The 16,796-nt window shown below is 37.5% G+C and overlaps 2 protein-coding genes across 2 annotated transcripts; one reads left to right on the top strand and one right to left on the bottom strand.

The window, feature by feature from the left end:
* Positions 1-2,357: 2,357 nt before the first annotated feature.
* On the bottom strand, positions 2,358-10,744 carry LOC145981720 (uncharacterized). Its single transcript, XM_083115129.1, has 6 exons — positions 10,733-10,744; positions 9,645-9,745; positions 8,893-8,992; positions 5,321-5,606; positions 4,578-4,671; positions 2,358-3,308 (listed from the first exon to the last, which is right to left on the bottom strand). Exons 1-6 carry the CDS (start codon positions 10,742-10,744, stop codon positions 2,852-2,854), a joined length of 1,050 nt encoding a protein of 349 aa, XP_082971255.1. The 3' UTR covers positions 2,358-2,851.
* Positions 10,745-13,166: 2,422 nt separating this feature from the next.
* Positions 13,167-14,376, top strand: LOC145981672 (U3 small nucleolar ribonucleoprotein IMP4-like). Its single transcript, XM_083115054.1, has one exon. The coding sequence runs from the start codon at positions 13,245-13,247 to the stop codon at positions 14,175-14,177; it is 933 nt and encodes a 310-aa protein (XP_082971180.1). The 5' UTR covers positions 13,167-13,244; the 3' UTR covers positions 14,178-14,376.
* Positions 14,377-16,796: the final 2,420 nt, after the last annotated feature.

Raw genomic sequence — 16,796 nt, forward strand, 5'->3', positions numbered from 1 at the left:
GTATGAATGACATTCCTGAACTTTGCAACAAATTCCAAATAGTTTGATGAAAGAGCTTGCTGTGAAAAACAGTGAAATAAGAATTACTGGAAAGAAAGAAATTAGAAAACACACACACTCTGGACACACATTCAAGATTGAACAGGTTGGTAACAAGTCAGAACAAAACAGAGAAAATACCTTATGAGTTAAAGGAAACATTAAAGAAATCACGTGTATGGGGCAACAGTGAAGGAAGAAGCATGAGAAAATTGAAGACGTGTTAGGAGACAATCCACGGCTAATAGAATGGCTACAATATTCTGATGCTGAGAAAAAGGTTGGAAATGCAGGACATTGAAAGGTGTTATAAAATATAGATGGAGGTAAAAGAAGCAAAGTACAGCATATAAATGCTAAAACAATTACTTTACAAATTATATGTGTAGTCACAAAGGATGCGGACAGGGAGGAGATAAGCGAAACAAATTTACTGAAAGTACTGTGTCTGACATCTGAAATTTGGAGTGGCTTGTGGGAGGTTGAAGACAGTGGGGTAGACACATCAAAAGGGATAGATTTTGGAGTACGGCAAGAAAGAGGAGACTTTGGAAGAGCACGAGGAGACTTAGGTGGCGTAGACTTTAGTGCAGTGGGACAAGGAGACTTTGGTGGGGCAGATTTGAGTGGAGGAGACTTTAGTAGAGTGGGACAAGGAGACTTTTGTGGAGCAGGATGAGATGTAGGAGACTTTGGTGGGGCAGATTTAAGCGGAGCAGAATGAGATGGACGAGACTTTGGTGGGGCAGGTTGGGATGGAGAAGACTTTGGTGGAGCAGATTTCAGTGGAGCAGGATGAGATATAGGAGACTTTGGTGGAACAGACTTTAGTGAAGTGGGACAAGAAGGAGACTTTGATGGGGCAGATTTAAGCAGAGAAGGATGAGATGGAGGAGACTTTGGTGGAACAGACTTTAGTGAAGTGGGACAAGGAGACTTTGATGGGGCAGGATATAATGGAGGAGACTTTGGTTGGGCAGAATGAGATGGACGAGACTTTGGTGAGGCAGGATGAGATGGAGGAGACTTTGGTGGAGCAGATTTAAATGGAGCAGGATGAGATGGAGGAGACTTTGGTGGAACAGACTTTAGTGAAGTGGGACAAGAAGGAGACTTTGATGGGGCAGGATAGGATGGAGGAGACTTTGGTGGAGCAGGATGAGACTTTGGTGGAACAGACTTTAGTGAAGTGGGACAAGAAGGAGACTTTGATGGGGCAGGATAAGATGGAGGAGACTTTGGTGGAGCAGGATGAGACTTTGATGGGGCAGATTTAAGCAGAGAAGGATGAGATGGAGGAGACTTTGGTGGAACAGACTTTAGTGAAGTGGGACAAGAAGGAGACTTTGATGGGGCAGGATGGGATGGAGGAGACTTTGGTGAGGCAGGATGGGATGGAGGAGACTTTGGTGGAGCAGGATGAGATGGAGGAGACTTTGGTGGAACAGACTTTAGTGAAGTGGGACAAGAAGGAGACTTTGATGGGGCAGGATAGGATGGAGGAGACTTTGGTGGAGCAGGATGAGACTTTGATGGGGCAGATTTAAGCAGAGAAGGATGAGATGGAGGAGACTTTGGTGGAACAGACTAGAGTGAAGTGGGACAAGAAGGAGACTTTGATGGGGCAGGATGGGATGGAGGAGACTTTGGTGAGGCAGGATGGGATGGAGGAGACTTTGGTGGAGCAGATTTAAATGGAGCAGGATGAGATGGAGGAGACTTTGGTGGAACAGACTTTAGTGAAGTGGGACAAGAAGGAGACTTTGATGGGGCAGGATAGGATGGAGGAGACTTTGGTGGAGCAGGATGAGACTTTGATGGGGCAGATTTAAGCAGAGAAGGATGAGACTTTGGTGGAACAGACTTTAGTGAAGTGGGACAAGAAGGAGACTTTGATGGGGCAGGATAGGATGGAGGAGACTTTGGTGGAGCAGGATGAGACTTTGATGGGGCAGATTTAAGCAGAGAAGGATGAGATGGAGGAGACTTTGGTGGAACAGACTTTAGTGAAGTGGGACAAGAAGGAGACTTTGATGGGGCAGGATAGGATGGAGGAGACTTTGGTGGAGCAGGATGAGACTTTGGTGGAACAGACTTTAGTGAAGTGGGACAAGAAGGAGACTTTGATGGGGCAGGATGGGATGGAGGAGACTTTGGTGAGGCAGGATGGGATGGAGGAGACTTTGGTGGAGCAGATTTAAACGGAGCAGGATGAGATGGAGGAGACTTTGGTGGAACAGACTTTATTGAAGTGGGACAAAAAGGAGACTTTGATGGGGCAGGATAGGATGGAGGAGACTTTGGTGGAGCAGGATGAGACTTTGATGGGGCAGATTTAAGCAGAGAAGGATGAGATGGAGGAGACTTTGGTGGAACAGACTTGAGTGAAGTGGGACAAGAAGGAGACTTTGATGGGGCAGGATGGGATGGAGGAGACTTTGGTGGAGCAGATTTAAACGGAGCAGGATGAGATGGAGGAGACTTTGGTGGAACAGACTTTAGTGAAGTGGGACAAGAAGGAGACTTTGATGGGGCAGATTTAAGCAGAGAAGGATGAGATGGAGGAGACTTTGGTGGAACAGACTTTAGTGAAGTGGGACAAGAAGGAGACTTTGATGGGGCAGGATATAATGGAGGAGACTTTGGTGGGGCAGATTTAAGTGGAGCAGGATGAGAAGGAGACTGTGGTGGGACAAATGTAGGAGTAACAGGCTGTGAAAGATGTGGCTTTGAAGGGTCAGATTCAGGTAGAGTGGAAAGGGAACAAAACTTCATAGAGGAAAAATTTGGTATAGGAAGAGACTTCAGAGGGTCAGATTTTGCTGGTGGGGGGCAAGGAAGGTATTTCTGGAGAGGAAGAAGGAGTATGAAGGGCATTTGAAGATAGTGTAGTAATGAAGTTCTGAGGAATGGTAGAAGAATGCAACTTTATGATTGAGGAATACAGTGGCTTATGTAGGGTATGAGGATCAGTCAGAGGCGGGTTTTGGATGCAGAAAGAAGAAGGTTGAGGAGACTGAACGGGAATAGCAGGTAAGTTGGACACTGAAAGTGAGGGGACAGGATCAGGAGCCATGCTTGAGATATTGAAACAAGTACTTATCTGTTGCACATGCTCCAGAATCCTCTGCTCCAAGTATGAAACACCATCAAAATTCAGATGAAGTCCATCCTTTGATAGGTATTTCCCTGGAAAACTTCCCCAGTCCAGAAATGATGCACCAGTTCTGGAACAAAGATCCTGCAGCTCGTTGTTCAGCTTTCTTGCACTGGAAAAGCGAAAACCATTAGCAGAATGTTAAAATTAGTAAAGAAAAGTTACCACGTTCAGATTTCATATAGCAACCCTCCCTCCAAATGCTAAATAAGTAACATTATGGTGCACACTGTTAACCTGCCGTTCGACATGTTAGCCTCCACTAACATTCAAATTTATGTTTATATATCTGTTGTCAAATACGAAAGCTCCCTGAGATGGTCTAACTGTTTTCTTACAGGTAGTACAATATAATAGGGTGGAGTGTTCCATTAACTTATTAGGAGCTATGCAGTGATCACCGTCAACACATTGTGAGATGTTAGTGTAATGCCCAAATGTCGACCAACTGCGGAACTGAGCATGTATGTATTCACATAACAAACAAAAAGTAATGTTGAGAACCAAAAAAGATCAACGAAATTTGAAAAATGGAGGTGCTACCATGATGCTAACATCATTATTTGACCTAATTCAGACCTCAGAAGGCGCTGAGTCAGTAAATGAGTTTATTTTGCATTTTGCAATTTATTTCGTAACAAAAGATGGTAGCAAAATGCACCTCATGCCCCTCAAACATGAAAAATTAACATTACAGTGTGTTACTTTACATTGCATGTTTTCACCAAAAACTACATATGCAAGCTACTACGTATTATACACATTTCGTTACAGATCTGCCAGTGCAATGTGAAATAGACATAGTAATAGAATAAAAATGTTCTTGCTAGCTAGAATATTTTTTTTTTGATATCTGCTTCAATATTATGTCTGATTATATTCTTATATTTGCAACAGGTGTCTCATAACCATGTTAGGTAGCAATATAATGAAAAAGTTATTGCTAGCAAGCACATTTTGTTGTTTTCATATTGTCATTAATGGTCCTGCTGATAGCTAAACGATACCTAATTATTTTAATATTTATTTTATATTTTCATTTTTAATAGTAATTTTATTAGTAATGTTACTAAATAATAGCAACAGAACACAAATCCACAGCGACGACCCAAAAACCCACTATGGAGATGGAAGTTCACTCTGTGGACAAGCCAATTATTACCAATTTATAATTTTTAGATTAACTAGGAGCAAATGATCTTGGCCAAGGTTAGAATTGGACTAGGTTCTTTGAGAACAAAACATTTAATTATTTCTACAAATTTTAAAACAATTTTATGGCTTTGTGAAATCATATAATTTATAACCTTATATTTTGAGAATGGCCCACATACAATAATAATAAAGAAAACAGATTAAAGAGGTTAAGAAATGGATTTACCAAGCGTTGATCAGCCCAACCCGAGAAATTTCTTCTGGATAGAGAGACTTCTTGCTGTTGAGGTCAAAGGTGTTCACATTTCTGGGCAAAATCCCTGAAAATAAGACAAATCAAATATAAAGATAGCAATTCTCTGCATAAAAAAAAAAACAGACAAACATTTAAAAAAACAACGTACATTCCATTCTACAGAGTTTAAGATTGAATGTCTATACAAAATATAAATAACTTAAGTTTTGCAAGTATCTAGGTAACTTCTGCGACGTTTCGGGACGCAACTGCTCCCTTCCTCAGGCTGCTCACATTTAGGTTATGTATAAATCATAACCATGTCGAACTCTCCATAGGTACAGGATATAGGATTGGTAAAAGGTGCGTGGTTAAAAAATAATAAAAATCTAAAAGCCATTACAGGTGCACGTCAGACTACCATGCTGTTTCCCCGATAACCTAAATGTGAGCAGCCTGAGGAAGGGAGCAGTTGCATCCTGAAACGTCGCAGGAGTTACCTAGATACTCGCAAGACGTAACTTATTTATATTTTTATATTAAATTTGTGAGTAATTTGCACAACTTTCATCATGAAGTCTATACAAAGAAATCAGTTAATAAGTATGAGATTAGTCCAGATTTATGAGTGTGGTGCAAAGAATTTATGCATTTGTGATCCTTAACAGTACCATGCAAATGTGAAAAAGAAAAAAACAACCCAAAACTAAGAAAGAAAAGAAATAATGCAATACCTGAAACAACATTTCCTGTTGGGTGAAGCGACCTGATGTTCGACAGCAAGACCTCAAAGTTGTGCAATACAGCTGCAACGTTTGTCAATGGTCTCCCACTTCTCTCTGACAGGTCATTTGCTCCAGTGTGGATCACAATAACATCAAAATAAGGCACAAGGTCCTCAATGTGTTCCCACAACTGGTGCACTTTTGACCCAGGAAAAGCCAGGGAATGGTAGTCATTCCCTTCACCTTCACATGTGTGCAGGTACTTAACCTGGCTGTGTCCAACGATAAGAAACATCTGTAATTAGAAAAATCTCATGTGAGTAGAAGTGAATGAAATATTATATACTGAAAAACATCAGAGTTGATTCACAATGGTGAAGCTATTTTACATGAATATCAATTTGGCTTCTACGATTGTGGACACTTCTACATTTAAATTATCCTATTAGAAGTTGCTACATCCCAGAAGTGTCTGTGATCTTATAAGACGAGACTGATTTCAAATATGTATGTGAAATATGTGATGGATAGAATGTTTGAATGTATAATAGAATATACACTTAAAATGAATTAAATACAAGATTTTAAAAATATTTATGGGTAAAACTGGAAAATTAATATTTATCTGAGCTCCGATGTAATTATTATACAACACAAGATAAAGGTGTCCAGAAGACCCAAAACTCAGTGTAGAGACAAGTTTCCACTTTGGAGAACTCACCTGTACCTTTCAAAAATGCAAGATGGATTAATTTCATTTAACAGTTTTTGTCGTGGAAAGTAGATTGTTTCAGTTAAGGCTTGAAAGTTGCTGTGAAATTAATTTGATCATAGAAGATGCAGGATAGAAAGGAAAGTGTGGAAAAAGCAACATATTACACACACAGGTTTCTGATCTGGTTGAATGTGAATATCTGTGCAACATAGTTAAAAACCAGGGTCCCCAATTTCCATGGTGCCTGAATTTTCAAAATTCACTTCTAAAAAAAAGTTTGAGTCGCTTATGGAAATTGCAATTACTTTTTTCATATAATGAGTGAAGCAGAGTTTTTTTAATTGTTGTGCGTTTTCTGTAGCATGTGTACCATTAAATCAGAATAACATACAATTAAATATTTATGCACGGTTGCTAGCCAAATTCTAAAATCTGCAGTGATATCATAGTGCCTGCCATACATTAGAATGTATTGCATAATTATTCATGCTGTAGTTGAGCCTTCATTAGGCCATTCCCCGGTTCGATCAACGCATGTTAAATTTTAAAGAAGCATTAAAACAAGCTAACGCTACATTAGCACATCGGGGCATTTCTACAACTTTCGCTAAGGCTAACAGACCTCTAATGTCGTCGTTAAATCTAAAGGCACTCTTTTGCTTCATTGAAGTTCTTAACAGCACGTTGTGTTGTCGGAAATAAGATGGCAAAATTGCATATGCCAGCTGTTGTGTTGAAAGGTTATACCAAACTGATTTGAACACATTATTTGCATACCGTCACAAAACGTACACTAGTTCGATTTCTTTCTACAGCAAAAATAATTTTCCCATTCCGTATTTCATATTATAAATTTGTACTGCAAATCAGAAATCACATGTAAGTTAAATGAGAAATATTGTATCAATGTACTTTTTAAAGTTTTGTCAATAATGGCATTGTGATCACACATTTTTCAAATTTTATTAATTTTGCCTGTCGAGCCAAAAATGTATGTTTATAGTTAATTATACGAACTTGAATTTTTTAAAATTCATATTGGGCTTCCACCTTCAATGCACTGTAACCATAAACACAAAACATCACATGACTTTTTAAAATAATGTAACCTCCTTTTACATATTTTAATTTGTATAAGGTAAAGTTATTTACCAAAATATTCGGTGTCGTCGTCCACAATGTTTTCCAGTCATGGCTTGTTGTGTTTATGCTTGTGTCTGCTTATAACTACCATTCCAATTTTATGTTTTTTTTTTTTTTTAAACTGAAAAATGTCAGAAAACTTAAGAGACAAAATTAAAATGAAGCAACTGTCCTAGAAATAGGCAATACACATCCTGTACTCTCATTTAATGTAAAATAAGTCTGTGACATTACACAATGTAGCCTGCAATGTTTGAAAATAGTAGGGAATTGTTCTTTCGAACTTTTCAAATTATTAACCACCTACTCCAATTAACATAATGGAAAAAATGATTTTGCAGTGAAGAGAATGCTCGACACAAATGTTCATTCTATATTGTGAATCACAGTGTGTGCAACCACAAGCGGCTAGCGACAGCTGTAGCAACCTGGAGATAAATGTTAAAAGCACCAAACCTGACCTGCCTAACCAAGTACAGAAATAAAGAAAACCTGCCTAACCTATTTACTTATTCAGCTCATAGCTGTACATAAGTACTGTACAATAAAACATGTTATTTAATATAACGTGAGTCTTAATATAATCACAAAATCAAAACAATTATTATGCAGCATACTGAAAATGGGCTGACTTAATAACAGTGCAAATGGAAATTAAATCATATTCCTAACAAACTCAAAGAGCACTTAAAAATTGAAAAAAATAATCATCTGTTACATGTACAAGATACATTTACGAACGACTACCATCTCATGATGTAATACAGATTACATATGTTGTTTTATTAAAAATAAAAGCTTGAGGTCCTAAGCAGTTTCAGGTATATAGTTTTGTGCATGGACATTGTAACATTTTGACATTGTGCAGTGACATAAAATACACTACCATCCATTCGGAAATTATTCCTTGTACATAAGTACAAGTGGTAATGATATTGTCTAAGAGTGCACTTCTTTTTTTTTACCAGTTATGATAAATCATATACACGATCAAATATAATATAAAAATATCATATTAATCAACTGTTCCATGTACAATGTACATGACTACCATTTCATCATATAATAAATAACCAAACATAATGTAAAGAACCGTACTACACATGTATGTTTCATTAAGGAAAAAAGCTTCAGGTCCTAAGCAGTTTCAGGTGTTGGCATTTCGTGCATGGACATCTTTAGACCTCTTTTGAAATGCCATTTTAATGTAATTAAATTTATCAACTTCGAACCGACTACCCTAACCTAGAACAGTAGTTTTTATTTATAGATTTATAATCTTGTATTGGCAGTCAGTAGGCACTCATTAAAACTTAAGTTACGAAATTACAACGTACCTGTTAACATTTTCGGTGTGCGGACCTAAATACCTAACATTCCTTTCTTAAACATATGTTTATGTGTTCACATTACTTTATTTATTGTTGTTCCTGTGATATCATATAAAAAAGTTCAAAACAAATGTTTCGGAAGAACGCGCTTACTGTCTACGGTGCAACCAATCAAAACTTTACATTTCTCATATCAAAGTATGAGAATAGCAAGGAATCAAAGCAAAATGCCTCTAACATGTCATTAGTTAATGGGCCTATAAAATCACTTGTGCGAACATTAAAAGTTTAACAGGCTGCTAAGATTACTAGTGATGTGTTAACTATCAGCTCATTAAGAATGCTTTCAGGATGGTTGAGCGAACCGGGCACATGTCTTTCATAGTCCATACCTTCGTATGTACAATGGATGCTGGACGAAATCCCTCGATGAGTCGTCCTGTTGGTGAGTCCTCTTCCAGTGGTCCCTCTATGCAGTTCCGGGGAGAAATCCTGCAACATGAAAAAACAATGTAATCCCAATCTCAACCAATAACATTAGGTCATGTTGTCAATGCCGATCTACAAGTTTTGGGCCCTTCCACAAAATATTACCACCCCTTACCATCCCTGCTATATAAAACACATGTACTTATGAAAGAACATGTGAAAGTTGTTGCTCTTATTAAGTTTATTCAGTGTGTACACACGCACACACACCTCTATAAAGATATAATTTAATTTGGCTTTTGTTATAAAGTGTTGCTTTTCTGCCACTTTTGGCTAATTGTGATGAGGATGAGTGATGATAGGATGAAAATGATGGAGTACTCACAAAGAACACCCATGCCCAGGCCAGGATTTGAACCAGTACTCTTGGCTTCATAACACACTGTACTAACTACTCCTCCATGAAGGTCGAAATACCTCTTGAGAGCCATGTAGAATTACATTGTATTGTAAACCTATTTGAGTATGTAACAGGCAAGGACTCCTCTAAAGGTTTCCTTATCCCCCCCCTTGCTCTGTTGGGTTTGACGGTTTATAGATCTGGCACTCCATCGTGTGCATTCCCCTTAGAAAAAACAGCTTTTTGTGTGAAATTGCACATGCAAAATTTTAATAAACAATAAACTCTTCGAGAATCATAAAAACAAGCACATACCTTCCTATGCACAATGGATGTTGGAATAGATCCCTCGACGAGTCTCCTGCAGTGTTCCGTCGTCTTCCAGCGGTACCTGTATGCAGTTCTGGAGAAAAAACCTGCAACATGAAAAAACACAATGTAATTCCATTCTCAATTAATAACTTTAGATTAATGTTGTGTATTAAAAAGCTCAGTTTAAAAGGTCACCACAGCAGGATTTGCAAAATCAATATTTACAAAGGAAAAGAAATGAAGCTCACATCAAAGACAGACCAATCAACGACAAGCAAGGGAACATATGTACCATATTTCTTTTAGTCACAGAGGTATCTTATGTGTAGCTATGGGGCAAGCAGCAGTCCATACTGGACAAAGCAATATAGGCTGCTCTTTAAAACAATTATAATTGAGACTTTAAAACCAATCTTGCTTGTGGGTCATATTTACTCGGTTTCCATCTTAATTAGTTAAAATATTTTCCTATGGTTACGTAGCAGTACTGAGAAATATGCCCAAGTTAGTAACAATTCAATTTACTTTGCAGAACAATCAAGTAAGCATTTGTAGGGATCATTGCAATGTTGAAGTCATATAATGGGTTTTTCAACATAAGGTTTGGCAAAACACAAGAGCTTAATCGGTACTAGTTTACTATCCTTCGGACAGATTTCTTCATTTCTACAGAAGAAACTACTTACCGTAATAAGTTCCTATAGTATTGTCTAACATCTGGAAGGTGTTTTGTGTGATGTGGGAATGTTTCATAGCGGAAATTCAACCATTGACGCATAGCCCCACCAACCATTTGTGGTAAGGTTAGGTTAGGTAGGGTCACAATAGTTAAAAATTGGTTTCGAAAAAAATATCCGTAGCCCCACACACCATTCTCGCATAGCCCCACGAACCATTGACACATAGACCCACAAACCATTTGCGGAAATGTACGTTCCTCAGTTACAAAAACACTTTTTTTTAAAAAAAAATGATCAAAAAAACGTGAATACACGTTAAAAAATGATCCGCGAAGCAGATAGGTAAGTAGAAATGTCAATAATTGGCGAAACTCAGAAGTTATAGGTGTCCGAAGGATAGTAAACATTTACTGTTGTGGTCATTCTAGACATTGTATTCACACAGAAAATGACAAGTGTAAAATGAAATAATTGCACAAGCAGAATTTCAGCCAATAAACTACAGCAGAATATAGGATTGTGGACAATTGGACAGCTCCAAAATGTGATCTGGAAAAAAAAAAAATCTAAAAATTCCCATATACCACAATTTATTCGGAATTTAGCAATCGGAACTTGGACCTTAGAAGCATGATAGCTTGAGAACTTTTTTTCCACAGCATAATTCCTGACTGAATGGCACTTTCAATGACTTAATCTGAACTAATCACATTATCCAAACTTCCAAATAATGCCCATAAATATAGATCCACTAAATGACCCTTCACTCCTAGTAAAACTTGCGAAAATTATCACACAACCTGTTTCCGGACCTGATCGACAAATAGCTGTACCCTTGACCCTCTGTACCCCCTTGAGAAACTGAAATATCTTACATGGTTGACGAAGATTTTGTTGTTTATGAACGTTTTCAGTTGATTTTAGCTCGCTGAAATGTGTTATTGTGAAGTAAAGTACGGTTGTTATCTTGTTACTTTAACGTGTAGCAGAACAGTCCAAAAGCTTTGCACAAGTGAATATAGCACCCAAAACGACTTTCCACAACAGCAGATATAATTTTGCATAGTTAGGTTAGGATTGCAAGGTTTGGTACTGACAAGTTATTTTTGACGTGTTCTTACGCTATTTTACTGTGCATACCACCAGTTCTTACTAACAAAAAGCGGCGAAAGTACTCTGAAATTGCAGGTTTTAACTTACGTGGGCCATACTTTGGGGTCAAATATCTCCATTATTTGCTTCTTCCGTGCTGGAACCAAATTTATATTACGTAAAACATCGAAATCTATAGATTAAAAACAAATTCAACATAATTCTCGAGGGAGTACAGTGGGTCAACGACCCCCAAAGAGCTACCTATTAAATATGGTATGGGAGAAATATCGAACAACTGACAAAAAATACCATGCATAATTCAAGCGTTGAATTAAAAATTAACAACGGAATGAAATTAATCGACAATGCATCTGAAAAGTGAGAGAAAAAAGCAAAAATAAGACCGCCTTTGAAGTCTGGAATAGCCATTACTGAACGATACCTCGTACAAGCTATGCAACTAGGTAAATACACGTTTCCTTGTTCCCGAAATTTTAATCCGGGTACTATGAAAATTGGTTTTGAAAACTGCCAACAAAGAGATACAACAAAAAAACGACAAAAAATCTGGGATGGAGGGTTGTATCGCAGGTCAAGCCAACCATCGTTTTTAATTGTAATGGGCTTTTAATAACCCATCGAACATTTATGAGTATAATATACGCCGCAATAAAGCCGTAGAGGAACGTTTTACGCAAGAATTCTGTATCTATAAATAATCTGAATTTGAAAGACATCACGATACTGAGATTGCAATTCTCGCATATATGCCAATCCTGACGTGCATGGATTGATTAATTTAATACGAATTTGGCACACACACACACACACATATGCATTTCGAAAGCATAACGAAGCTTGTACTTACAATATATAGCTGAAACTACTGCTAAATAAGGTCTTCTATGACACCAAGAAATGCAGCTTCCTTTCACAAACACGAAAAGAAAGAACAATATGGGTACGTTTAAACTTTCCTCCGCACTCCTTATCCAATGAAAAGATTAGTTAGTAGTGACGTCATTACAGTTACACAACGTCACCACTGCGGCCATGTTCCCATCGATGACGTCACGACATTGTTTACTTCCGGTTTTAGGGGTGTAGCAGGAACGTCTACGTTATTATTTTGTAAACTATTATGTTAAAAATACATACAGATATCCTTCTCGCTTTGATTTGCTCTTAACTCAACTAGCACTATAGTTTGTTATATCTCCTGTTTACAGTACGAAAGTGACTTTTTTTGTACACACTACACACAATGTCCACCGTTGTTACATTAATATATATATTTTTAATGCATACACGCATGTTTGTTGTTTATCAATTCGGCATTATCCATTCAATTGTTTTTTTGTGTTGGTGTGACGTCACATCCGCAAAATCAGCCAATCGGAGAGGGGAATCAAATCACCTATGCTGAACTGAGTGGGATTGGCATATATGCCCACTGTACTTATTCTAACTCGTTGGCCCCACACTTATTATGAGTAAAGATTTTTTAACAAATTGTCCTATACCGCGTGTTAAAGGCTTTGATTGGCAAAATTGTACTTATTTTACAACGGAAACTGAATCTAAATGTTTTACTTGAAGTACATTGTGCGAAATCTTACATATATAGAAAGATTATCAATTTACACAATCGAAAAATGTGTTAATTTCATCGAGTATCCGTAGCACGGGACTAATTGCAAGACTTGGATATTTTGTTTCTCACCTTCACGTGGTCCTGGTGAGAGCAAACTGTTTACATGTGTCGAATTCTCGAAGACTGTTAAGTATTTATTTAATTGTTTTTGGTTCGTGAACGTACAAAGTTGAGATGTTAAGAAGACAAGCACGTCTGAGAAGGGAATATTTGTATCGCAAATCTCTAGAAGACGCAAAGAAGAACATTCAAGAGAAAAAGGAGAAATTGAAACGATCCTTGGAAGAAAATGCACCAATTCATTCAGATATAAGGAAGGATGCATTGTCTCTACAGAAGAAGCTGGAATGGGAGGATCAAGGGCCGGAACGAGCAGTAGCTTTAGGAGGAGAGACTGGCGGCGGTGGTGAAACGCACGAAGATGACGAGTATCGGTGGGCAGGTGTTGAAGATCCAAAAATTTTGATTACCACATCTCGAGATCCATCATCAAGATTGAGGGCGTTTGTGAAAGAGTTACGACTTTTGTTTCCAAATGCTCAAAGAATGAACAGAGGAGGTTTTCAAATGGCAGAATTAATCAATGCATGCAGGGCAAATAATGTAACTGATTTCATACTGGTGCACGAACATAGAGGAGAACCAGATACGCTGATAATATGTCATCTACCTTACGGACCAACAGCCTATTTCACAATGTCTGATATTGTTATGCGCCATGATATACCAGACATCGGTAAGATGTCAGAACAGTTTCCTCATCTAATATTTCATAATTTTAAGACACCTCTGGGACAAAGAGTGATGAGTATTCTAAAGTATCTTTTCCCAGTGCCCAAGGAGGATAGTCGGCGAATTATGACATTCGCTAATCACGACGATTACATATCCTTCCGACACCACACATTCAAAAAGGTCAGTGGAAAGGAAATAGAACTCTCAGAAGTAGGACCCAGATTTCAATTAAAACTATTTGAAATCAAATTGGGAACATTAGACACTGTTGATGCAGCTGATACAGAGTGGGTTTCCAGACCATATATGAACACTACGAAGAAGAGGAGGTTTTTGTCAGATGATGATGGTTGGGTTCAGGATGATGACTGATTGTGTGGCAGGTATTGGCAAAATACTATCATACAAGTGAATTCTTTGATAGCTCAATTGTACCTGTTTAAGATCCCCATGTTTGTGGTTATTCATGAATTGTCATTTGAAGTGATGGAATATAGAATTTCAGCGTAATGTTGGAGATTTTACTTTTGATCACAATATGCCCACAGTATTTTTATTCTGTAACAGTACCTGAATATTAGATTTGCATTAATAGAAATTACACACGAACATATAAAGTGAGGTACTAATTTACTATACCAGAGACACCTATTAATGCTTTATTTTGCAATTTTTTACATTGCTAACATACTATTCTGCATTGTGGAACATTTCTTTAGGTGAAATAATGAATTTCTAACGAAAATAATGTATATTTCTTACAATAACGAGTACTTACTGTTGTTCCTTATTTCCCACAAATCTTCCATGGGCAGCCCCAAAAACCATTGATGTTAGCCCAAAAATTCACGATAGCCCCACGAACCATCACGGGGACGAGGTATGCCTACTAGGTTAGGTTAGGTTCGGTTCCATTAGCACTCCTTTCGTTTAATTTAGCATATACGGACAATACGAGAGCGTATTGTGCTCTCGTGCAGAAAGCAAATGGCGGCAGCAGCAATAGCACGTCGGAAATAGATTTTCGTAGAAAACCACATGCATTCGCATTAAAATGGATCAAAACTACATTCCCGAACATCAACAACGCTACAGAAAATGATTTACGTAAGTACTTTCTCCTGTAAATTTGAAGAAATCTGTCTCCAGTATAGTAAAGTGTTACCTAAAGTGATTTTACAGAAACATACTTTGCTAGGTTTGTTATGTATAAAAGTAGGAAATATTGAAGGGGCCGTTGACCCACTGTTCCCCCTCAAGAATTACGTTGAATATTTTCTTAATGGCAGATTTTGATGTTTTATGTAATATTCGATTGCTCCCAGCGTGCGGAAAAAACAAATAACAGATATTTCTTTCCAAAGTAAGTAAAAACCACAGTAAATGTCTGTTATATTGGAGACACATTTCTATCTGATATTTTCAGTTTTAAATGGTTCGTACTTACCAATTGTGTATTGAGGAACATAGTTGAAGGTGCCATTATGCTTTTTACACGAAAATAACTTCGATTTTTCACATTATGAGTAATTCTTTTGGTTTCTCTCTTCCGTTGCGGAACATACAATATGGCACGCACAGCTGTGGATCATCGCGCGTTGTGCTTGTGTTTTGTCGATTTGGAGTGGGTATGCAGTGTTGCAATCTTCTTAACCGAAAAATATTTACTTTCATGTTCATTATGTCATCACAAACCATTGTCGGATAGCCCAAAAAACCATTGACAATAGCCCCAAAAATCTTTCACGATAGCCCCACGAACCATTTCCGGGAAGGTTAGGTTAGGTAAGCATAGTTAAAAAAATAACAAAATTCTGGTAAAAAAAAAGGCACGTTTGGAAACACTGGCGAGACCACGTGCTTTTCGATGCTCGCGCCATCTGCAAGTAGGGAAACAATGGCATAATGTTGTCGCTTTGCACAAAATGCAAGTTTATTATATCAAAAGTGCTTATTTCTTGTTGTGCAGCATTCTACGGTGAGAAAATACCTCCATGAACTTTCAAAATACTACAGAAACTCATTTCCGTAAGTAGTTTCTTCTGTAAAAATGAAGAAATGTGTCTCCGATATAACTGACATTTACCAAAACTGCTATGTCCGAGTACTTTTCGCCGCCTTTTATTACTAAAAACTCGTTGTACACACTCTAGTAGCTAAAGAACATGTTCAAGAGATCACACCATCAAACTTAGCACTCCTAACTGAACAAAAATTTCAAAACTTGCTATCAGCACCAAACCTAACGATGTAAAATTATAAACACCAATAAATCTAACACTCCTATCGATAATTTCACTTCTATTTTGGTTTTGTAAGTTTTCGGTCATTCATGCTTCATTTACTCTATTTTATAATACATTTATGAAACGATAGGCAATGTCCCATCTGCTACTCTTGTGGAATGTCATGTTGGATGTTACATTCACTTGTGCGAAGCCCTCACGCTGTTCTGATTCACGCTACGGTAACGGCATACTTTACTTCACAATATCACAACTCTACAAGCTAACAAAACAACTAAAACACTCATAAACAACGTAATCTTCATAAACTATGCAAAATATTTCACATTCTTGAAAGGGTACATAGGTTCAACAATTCCTCTTGAAGCTCCAAATCAAATATTGTTATCAGTCAGAAGTTTAGAAGACTGGAAATAACTGGTAAAATGTAAAATTATATGAACACCCTCCTAATAAACGGTATAAAGGTAAGTAGGTAACAGTTCCAAATGATTAATGACTTTGTTCTTTGTTAAAGTACTTTGTTCAGAAAGGAAGACTAAACTTATTAGGTCTGTATTAACAACTGTAGCTACATTACAAGATCAATGAAGTAACAATTCTTAAGAAATCATGGTGCGACACACTAATGAATATCAAATATCTCTCCCAAAATATTTGTTTCATTTGCTGCAACGATAGACTGTTAGGTCCAAGTTCCCAAGATTTTGTTCAATATATGCTTTCGTAGTTAGGTTAGGCAGAC

Source organism: Lepisma saccharinum, chromosome 30 (genome assembly GCF_977018435.1).
Source record: "Lepisma saccharinum chromosome 30, izLepSacc3.1, whole genome shotgun sequence".
Taxonomy (NCBI): domain Eukaryota; kingdom Metazoa; phylum Arthropoda; class Insecta; order Zygentoma; family Lepismatidae; genus Lepisma; species Lepisma saccharinum.